General features: G+C 41.4%; 1 protein-coding gene across 4 annotated transcripts in view; it reads right to left on the minus strand.

Annotated features, from left to right (window-relative positions):
* Positions 1-10,000, minus strand: part of LOC125033383 (tripeptidyl-peptidase 2-like) — a 24,156-nt gene that overhangs the window by 1,642 nt on the left and 12,514 nt on the right. For 2 of the 4 annotated variants that reach the window (XM_047624832.1, XM_047624833.1), the window contains exons 19-24: positions 9,220-9,465; positions 7,129-7,253; positions 5,030-5,153; positions 1,834-1,993; positions 1,493-1,722; positions 983-1,150 (exon numbers count right to left, since the gene is read on the minus strand). In XM_047624832.1, the coding sequence (XP_047480788.1) occupies positions 983-1,150; positions 1,493-1,722; positions 1,834-1,993; positions 5,030-5,153; positions 7,129-7,253; positions 9,220-9,465 (1,053 nt within the window). The remainder of the gene's footprint in view (positions 1-982; positions 1,151-1,492; positions 1,723-1,833; positions 1,994-5,029; positions 5,154-7,128; positions 7,254-9,219; positions 9,466-10,000) is intronic. The other 2 variants (XM_047624835.1, XM_047624834.1) reach the window with 1 other exon arrangement.

Raw genomic sequence — 10,000 nt, forward strand, 5'->3', positions numbered from 1 at the left:
GATGGTAATATTTTTTCTTTGCAGACTCTAATCATCTCTCAAGGGAGTCTACAACTCAGTGCAAGAAAAATAAAACTATGTAACACTATGATACTTTCGTCATGTAAATTTTTTTTCTATGTAATAATCAATTTCTGTAAAACAACTAGCATCAACAACACAGCGCCAGGAATGTGATGCTGAGCATGGAAATGGCGTCCTCCATGGAGCTGACGCTGTTCCAGTCACCACTCACGGACATTTCATTACCCACTCATACAGCGATGGGAATATCGCAAAGTCGCCACACAAGTAAAATAAACCTCCCAATAGGTTTGTGCACTCATGGCGAGTCTTTTCCATCACCCCGTCCTTCAGCCACAGTGCTCACAAAGGCAGGTTCGCGTCATCCGGCCTACAGCCAGATTTTCCTGTGACAGTTTGTTCACGTCACCCATCCCTCAACCCGGATTTTTTCGTGACGTGATATTCACATCACCTGGATCCAACAGGTTAACCCCTTGGTGACTGGTGTAGGATACTATATATATATATATATATATATATATATATATATATATATATATATATATAAAAAAATAAAAAATAACAACTCTACGCTCTTGCGATCAATGGCAACGCACCGACTTTGAGTGCGGGAGTTTGGTACATCAAGCCGAATAACCGCCTCGGAGTGCTGGCGTGGCGTACAGCGTGGGCACATTTCGAGCGGTTTGTTATGATGTCCAGAGACGTGACCCATCAGGAAGGGGTTAAGAGGTGTGGAAGAGGAGGAAGTGTTGGAGAAGGTAAAGGAATAGGAAATGGTGGACGAGGAGGGGAATGATGATGATGATGAGGTAAAGGTGGAAAGGAGCAGGGGGTATGGATCTGGAGGAAGAGGAAAAGGAAGAGGAGGATGATTCTCCTCACTTGTTCCCTTTCCAGTACATTACCAACATTTACCTAATTTTCATAATCAACACATTTTGAATCAAGATACCTTTGAATCAGAAGGCTCCACAAATTTCATGATTTCTACAGTAATTGCATCAAGTTGTTCTACTGACTCCTGAGGTCTCTCAGGATGCTGGAGCGGTATCAGATCAGCACTCAGAGCTGATCCATGACGGCAATGAGCCTCCAGCAAGGTGTTGCGCTGCTTGTCCATCTGAAAATGCAAACATGTATGATTTTTATGGCATCACTAACATAAACCAAACTGTATGTGAACTTAACCCAATGGCGTCGGGTATAGAAAATTAAAAAAAACTCTACGCTCTGGCGAGCGGCGGCAGCGCACCGACTCTGAGCGCGTGAATTCGGGACATCAAGCCGAATCATTGCCTCGGGGCGTTTTGGCGCGGCGCCGCTGCGGACAGCCGCACGCCTCAAATCGGGCGTATTGTTATGACGGCGATAGCCGTGACCCGTCGCCGTTGGGTTAAAAGGCTAAAAAAAAATAATACAGCAACCATACATTCTCCAAAGAACATAAAAATAATTAACACACCTGTGTCTTAATTTTGGCAGCATCAGATCGAGTGTCTGTTTTTGTGCCATAAAAGGCTAGAAGTGGTGCAACATCCACTGATGAAACAACCTGCTTGGCCTGAGCTATGACAGCTTGGCGGTTCTGGGCTCCACCTGCATCAAGAGCCTGAAGGCGGGCAAGTTGTGCTGCAAGGTGCTCTGGGTGTGCAGCCATCAGCTCCTTGTGTAGTTGCTCCCCGCTCTCACAGTCTGAGACATTTTGACAAACATTATTTTGCATATTTAGGTTCCAAATTAAATTCTGGTAATATGTCAACTGTGCAAGAAATATAAAAAATCAGTTATCTTAAGAATGCCTACCCAGCTTAGCAATCCATGCAGTTTGTAGATCCCTCAATGCTTCTAGGTATTCAGTATGAGTCTTGGTTTCCTTCTTCTCCTCTGGGCTTGTTGCGGTGCTGGTGGAGCTGCGCTTCTTGCACGGCAACTCCGTAACAACCACTCTCAGTGGATACTGGTCCTAGAGTAAACCACCTTAACTGTTTAACCATCTCAAAGGAACGTGAACTGGATATGGTAGAGATATACAGGAGACCCAGGGACATACATCAGAGGCAGAGATAGGGCAAACAGCTGGTTTAACTAAGACAAACTTGTGCCAGAAAGACAAATAAAATAAAATACAATGATTATAACTCTGGTAGGTATGACAATAATAGAGAATGAGATAACCAAGACAAAAATATACTCATGAAAAAGAGAGATTTAAACATAAAAAACAATGATCTGCGAGAAAAAAACAAACAAATAAATACTTCAAAAAATCAAATGAAAAATTACTTCTGTTAAGATTTCTTTGAAAACCATTGAAAATGAAAATGTAAAGATGTAGGAGGGAGGGAGAGGGAGTGGGGGAGGAGAGAGAGAGGAGAGAGAGGAGAGAGAAGAGAGAGGAGAGAGAGAGGAGAGAGAGAAGAGAGAGAGAGAGGAGAGAGAGAAGAGAGAGAGGAGAGAGAAGAGAGAGAGGAGAGAGAAGAGAGAGAGAGAGAGAGAGAGAGAGAGAGAGAGAGAGAGAGAGAAGAGAGAGAGAGAGAGAGAGAGAGAGAGAGAGAGAGAGAGAGAGAGAGAGAGAGGAGAGAGAGAGAGAGAGAGAGAGAGAGAGAGAGGGAGAGAGAGAGAGAGGAAAGGGAGAGAGGAGAGAGAGGAGAGAGAGAGAGAGAGAGAGAGAGAGAGAGAGAGAGAGAGAGAGAGAGAGAGAGAGAGAGAGAGAGAGAGAGAGAGAGAGAGAGAGGAGAGAGAGAGAGAGAGAGAGAGAGAGAGAGAGAGAGAGAGGAGAGAGAGAGAGAGGAGAGAGGAGAGAGAGGAGAGAGAGAGAGAGAGAGAGAGAAGAGAGGAGAGAAGAGAAGAGAGGAGAGAGAGAGAGAAGAGAGAGAGAGAGAAAGAGAGAGAGAGAGAGAATGAGTGAGTGTGGGTGGGGTGTGAGAGTGAGTGAGAGAGTAGAGTAGTAGGAGTGTGGGAGAGTGAGAGGAGTGAGGAGGAGTAGGTAGAGATGAGGTGAGGAGTGGAGGAGGGTGTGTGGTAGGGAGGTGAGTGGGTGAGTGAGTAGTGAGGGATGTAGGGAGGGAGGTAGAGAGGGAGAGAGGTAGGTGAGAGTAGGAGAGGAGAGGAGAGTAGTGGGTGTGTGGTAGAGGAGTGTAGGTGTGAGGTGTGTGTAGGTGTAGTGTGTGTGTGTGTGTGTAGGTGTGTGTGTGTGTGTGGTGTGTGTGTGTGTGTGTGGTGTGTGTGTGGTGTGTGTGTGGTGTGTGTGTGTGGGTGTGTGTGGTGTGTGTAGGTGGTGTGTGTGTAGGTGTGTGTGGTGTGGTGTGTGTGTGTGTGTGGTGTGTGTGTGTGTGTAGGTGTGTGTAGGTGTGTGTGTGTGTGTGTGTGTGTGTGTGTGTAGGTGTGTGTGTGTGTGTAGGTGTGTGTGTGTGTGTGTAGGTGTGTGTGTGTAGGTGTGTGAATGTGTGTGTGTGTGTAGGTGTGTGTGTGTAGGTGTGTGTGTGTGTGTGTAGGTGTGTGTGTGTGTGTAGGTGTGTGTGTGTGTGTGTGTAGGTGTGTGTGTGTGTGTAGGTGTGTGTGTGTGTAGGTGTGTGTGTGTGTAGGTGTGTGTGTGTGTGTAGGTGTGTGTGTGTGTAGGTGTGTGTGTGTAGGTGTGTGTGTGTGTGTGTGTGTGTAGGTGTGTGTGTGTGTAGGTGTGTGTGTGTGTGTAGGTGTGTGTGTGTGTAGGTGTGTGTGTGTGTAGGTGTGTGTGTGTGTGTGTAGGTGTGTGTGTGTAGGTGTGTGTGTGTGTGTAGGTGTGTGTGTGTGTAGGTGTGTGTGTGTAGGGTGTGTGTGTGTAGGTGTGTGTGTGTGTGTGGTGTGTGTGTAGGTGTGTGTGTGTAGGTGTGTGTGTGTAGGTGTGTGTGTGGTGTGTGTGTGTGTGTGTGTAGGTGTGTGTGTGTCGGTGTGTGTGTGTGTAGGTGTGTGTGTGTGTAGGTGTGTGTGTGTGTAGGTGTGTGTGTGTGTAGGTGTGTGTGTGTGTAGGTGTGTGTGTGTGTAGGTGTGTGTGTGTAGGTGTGTGTGTGTAGGTGTGTGTGTGTAGGGTGTGTGTGTGTAGGTGTGTGTGTGTAGTGTGTGTGTGTGTGTGTGTAGGTGTGTGTGTGTGTGTGTAGGGTTTGTGTGTGTGTGTGTAGTGTGTGTGTGTGTGTAGTGTGTGTGTGTGTGTGTGTGTGTGTGTGGTGTGTGTGTGTAGTGTTTGTGTGTGTGTGTAGGTGTGTGTATGTGTAGGTGATTGTGTGTGTGTGTAGGTGATTGTGTGTGTGTGTAGGTGTTGTGTGTGTGAGGTGTTGTGGTGTGTGTGTGGGTGTTGTGTGTGTGTGTGTGTGTGTGTGTGTGTGTGTGTGTGTGTGTGTGTGTGTGTGTGTGTGTGTGTGTGTGTGTGTGTGTGTGTGTGTGTGTGTGTGTGTGTGTGTGTGTGTGGTGTGTGTGGTGTGTGTGTGTGTGTGTGTGTGTGTGTGTGTGTGTGTGTGAGTGTGTGTGTGTGTATTCATGATATAAATGAAAGCTTTTCATGTTACTTTTTATAATATCAGTTTAGACAGGCTATGCTAAGTAAAAGCATTAGTAATCTTAATTGATCAATAATCTTATTCTTCAAATTTCTGGCAGAAGATTATATGAAATAAAATCTTTATCTGATTCAGATTCCTGTTATCTCTGCCTTCCTTTTATAACACAGTTAATTTACTTGGAACATTCAACATCAAGACATTTAACTTCGAGCAAGAAATATTCAATAATACACCTCAGTATATGTTACAACAATTTCACATGAATTCCTTGTACTCAGTATAAGTATACTAATGAAACATGCTTAGATTTTTAAAGAGTACCTTACTGTGATAACTTTTCAAAAATCCTCCCAAATGAGCACTTACTTATCATTTTGTCAATACATTCACATAAATCTGAAGTGGGAGGGGAGGGGAGTGGGTGGACAAGGAAAAGCATTGGAGAGAGGGCAAGCTTGTGCTCTTACCGGCATAGTACGTATGGGCCCAAACTTGTGGTTACTTACAGCTTTCCGAACTTGTTCATCCTTTGCAAATGACAGTGTACCTAACAGGGCCTGACCTGGGGTTAGTCCGAGACCCTTCAGTGTCCTGTCGGGAAAACAATGCCATTTAAGTATGGGATACTTTCTACAATTTCTACAACTTTCTATGGTTATTATTTAGGTGACTTGCTTGTCAAATATTGCTCTCTGGAAGAAACAGAAGCTACTTCAGAAAAACAAGATACACAAATGAGAATAACATTTCAACAAATGAAAGCCCTTTATTAATGAATCATTACACAAGTAAAGAGTTGACAGTAATGTCTTGACTGAAGAGTATATGGATAAGAATATACATTGTCAAGAAATGGGAGGAGCAATCTGCCAATGTGACAGAGGAGGGAAGCCAATGTTGCGCCTGGAGACCACTTTTATTCCAGACTGAATGGAATTATACATTTCCAGACTGAATGGAAATGTATAAAGATGCAATCATATGAACAATGTGTTTATCAGGGATTTTATCAAAGTATAAAGGACATATATATGGTAAAAGTTGTCCACTTGGCAGCCTGCTAATATCTTCTTCCACACACAGTTCAGGGCTAGATCCTCCCCCAAATGCTATGTAGCAAATCAAGGTCTACTTTCCACTTATGATGCTTGAGCAGATTTAAATCAATGGGTGCCTGAATTTACCATCTGATTATTATTTTTACACTTTCACATACACTGAACCATTTTCTCATATTGAAACATAATGTATGTATCTATACATACATTTTTTACATCCCCCAATGGACATTAGTGACAAAGAAATACATAGCATTTATTGTAGACAACAGCTTTTAACACGTGATTATCAAAATATATATGGATTTACAGAAATGTCACAAATGATCAGATAATCAATTCAGGATCATCACTGGTCAAAAATCCAGCTATTTCATTAGTGAAAATTGTGGCCCTGTTAGGTTATTTAACATTTTGGGGAAGGGTCTGACCTGAACTCGACAGGAAAAAGACATTCATGAACATGCTGATTAATGTGAAAGGATTACATTGTTCATTGATTGTATGTGGCCCTTTTTCAGAACCACTTTTCACTTTAAAAATGCAGTTTATGCTGCCCTTTTTTGAATCAAACTCTTAACTCCAACAATCTGAATGACATTACCATAAGCTCTTGATAGGTGATTAGTAATTTGGTGCCTAGGAAGGGGCTTTTACAGAATTTCCATTGATAAACAAGTATGGAATGGACGATCCATGAGCCATGACTGAGAGAGTGCCAGCTCCAGGAAGGATACTATTTTCATGCTCAGGTTCCTATTCCTGGGTGCCATGACCAACAGTGCATATTATATTATAGAAAATTGAATATTAAGAAAAATAAATAAATATGACACAATTAACAATGTTACTTAATGTGTTATTATTATTGCACCGAGTTACAGACTATCTAGAGGGATGATATAGAGTCTGTGCATGGAAAGGGTAATTCCATATGAAACAAATTGAAAACAAAAATTTCCCCTTCCAATTTGTGAATCTGTCCACATTTCATGAACTTGTTTCCCATGGTAAGAAAAGACTATGCACCAAAAATCAGTTTCTAGAGATTTTCCCCATTCCGTCCTGACTGAAACCCACCAAACAGTAAAACATTAATAACTTTTGTTCTGGTTGTTCCATTGGGTCCAGTGATAGCTCATTTTCAAGCTCTTTTCAAGCTCTGTTCAATTATGACAAGTTCTCCAACATATCCTACATGACAAAAATAACAATCTTGAAAAACCATCTTCATTTTCATTGGCTCCTTGTGAATTAGTACCTCTCCCCCCAAGGCAAAGTTTATATCAAAAGCTTCCTTAATGCATAGATAATCATGACACAAATCTGTAGAGTGGGCCCTCAATGGATGACTGAGTTATGGCCTTTGGAAAAACAGTAATTCCACAAAATGTTGGCAATAAAGGAAAATATTAGAAACTTCTCTAATGTCTCTTACAAAAACGTACATTAAAGCCGACTCCTTGTGCATTCTGGTGGACACATATTATAATCCAAAATAAACTTACTTGTCTGTGAGGCTGGGGGCAGTGAGGTAGAGAGGCTGGACAGCGCCAGTACCCAAAGAAAGAGACTGAGCCTTCTTTCCACATGTAACTGCAGCATTGAATGATGTATACACATCAAGTTTTACCTGTAAAAACAAACAGCAAATATGTATTCACTGTACATTCAATTTCATTAGCTAAACTATTTGAAAGTTTGCAATTATTTAGAAGAAGAAGAAGAAGAAGAAGAAGAAGAAAAAAAAAAAAAAAGAGAAGAAAAGAGAAGAGAAGAAAAAAAGAAAAGAAAAAATATGTGTGTGGTTGTGTGTGTGGTTGTGTGTGTGGTTGTGTGTGTGTGTGTGTGTGTGTGTGTGTGTGTGTGTGTGTGTGTGTGTGTGTGTGTGTGTGTGTGTGTGTGTGGTTGTGTGTGTGGTTGTGTGTGTGGTTGTGTGTGAGGTTGTGTGTGAGGTTGTGTGTGTGGTTGTGTGTGAGGTTGTGTGTGAGGTTGTGTGTGAGGTTGTGTGTGTGTGGTTGTGTGTGTGTGGTTGTGTGTGTGTGGTTGTGTGTGTGGTTGTGTGTGTGGTTGTGTGTGTGTGGTTGTGTGTGGTTGTGTGTGTGTGTGGTTGTGTGTGTGTGGTTGTGTGTGTGTGGTTGTGTGTGTGTGTGTGTGTGTGTGTGTGTGTGTGTGTGTGTGTGTGTGTGTGTGTGTGTGTGTGTGTGTGTGTGTGTGTGTGTGTGTATGTGTGTGTGTGTGTGTGCTCAAACATAATGCAAATTCAACTTTCTATAACAAATAATAAGTTTTCTACTAGTGTTTACATAAAAATCATTTCATTTACTGGTGAAGAAGAAGAGATGGGAGAGGAGGGGGAGAAAGAGGAGGAGGAGCTGGAGGGGGGAGAGGAGGAGCAACATCACCATCATGAAGTATTACTGGACCAATTTCTGCTTTGTGTTACAAGTAAAAACATAACTAAAAAATTACATCTACATCCTATAGCAGGCTTCATAAATTGCATCACTAAACATAGATCTCCTAGTAATTTTTCCAAGTATTTTTGTGTCATACTACCTGGTCACTGTTCTCCCTCAACAACACAAGACTGAACCAGCCACACCACCCAACCTGTCAACTTCCACCCCCTTTATCACCAACCCTACCACCAAGGCTACTACCAACCATACCAATGACAGTACTACCCTCAATACTAGACAATACCACTAACACCACCCTCACCAGTGTCATCACTACCCTTGCCACCAAGCTACCAGTTATTACTATCCTCACCGCTTCTAATTCCTTAACCTACCTCAGAGGGTATGTACTTGTAGGAACCCTTACTATTTAGGAAATAAAGGTGTCACCCCCATTACTATTTTTGATGAAAGTACTATTCTAACCATGACCAAAATCATACAGGGGTAAAATAATAGTCCCTTTACATATTGCTTGTGTATGAATAAACACTGATAATGATGGTATACTGAGCTAAGTCATGAAGGCAAATATCATGAAATCCCATGTACTAGTACTAATAAAATGAAGTAGAACTATTATGCAACAAGTATTTATAACCACTACCATCTACTATTCCAAGAAAGACAGAAAGAAAGAAAAAATGCTTGCATTATCTGCAATTTATAATGTCATAGATGATATAATAGCTATACTGGTTGATGTTACATTTCCTTAACCCAATTGGTGTCAGGTAATTGAACTGGCCACTGTAGTTTTGCTTTGTGAATTTTGTTAAAACAGATAATTCCCCAAATCATTAGTCACCAAAGAGTCAATTAGTAGGCCTATCTGACCTCACCTGCTCTCCCCATTCCTTGAATTTTGGAAATTCTTTTTTTTTCTAATGCTATTAATATAATCACTGTTATTATCATTATTGATATCAGGATTACCATAAATTCATTAACAATACTCTCTCAGAGAGAGAGAGAGAGAGAGAGAGAGAGAGAGAGAGAGAGAGAGAGAGAGAGAGAGAGAGAGAGAGAGAGAGAGAGAGAGAGAGAGAGAGAGAGAGGTGGTATTTATACCTTGGCCTGATCTATTCATTAACACTATCATCTTTATATAGCCCTGGAAAACAGAAATAAACTTACCTCTTGTGATAATTTTGTAAGCACAGTCAAGGGTAAATCACTGAGCTTCTCCAGCAAGTCAGGTCGTTCATGTCTCACATGAAGCCTGATTGTATATTCCCCTTTCTCAAGCTTGAGGCTATACTTGGTACAGTAAGCATCACCAGAGCCTAGGAGTTGCTTGTTGTGGTCAAACAGCATCCACAACTGTGACTCAAATGCAGACTCGTACAACACGTCACTAAGCAAAGCACATTTTGGAGTAACCTGAAAACATCCAAATTCTATTAAAAACTGTTATTTACAATCACTACTTTTAGCGTTATATTTTTCCTTTCAAAAATATTATTTGTGCAAAGATATTTAAATAAACTGAATGTAATCCACCAACATATATCAATCTCATCATAACTTTCTATATATGAAATTGTAACTATCAACTGTTATTTTTTAAATACCTCTTTAAAAACAAGGAAAGTACTGTAAACAATATAATCTATATACATGTTTCAACTCACTCATGCCAGATACTGTCCTATCATGCTATGGGAAAGCTATCACTCCTACTGGGGTGCTTCCTATCATGATATGTGCAGTTGAGCCTGCTCAAGTTATGTGTGCTCAACAGTTTGCTCATTTGGCTCTTGTTGTGGTCTTTGAGTAAAAAAAGCCCCTTAAAAGTAGGCTTAAATGCTCTTTTTAACCTCATTTCTAAAACATTGTTTCTGTTGCAACAGCATAGCAAATGGGGCACCTGATTGCTATAATCTATACATCAGACCTCTTCGACAGAAGAATTTCA

This window comes from Penaeus chinensis, chromosome 16, assembly GCF_019202785.1.
Source record: "Penaeus chinensis breed Huanghai No. 1 chromosome 16, ASM1920278v2, whole genome shotgun sequence".
Taxonomy (NCBI): Eukaryota; Metazoa; Arthropoda; class Malacostraca; order Decapoda; family Penaeidae; genus Penaeus; species Penaeus chinensis.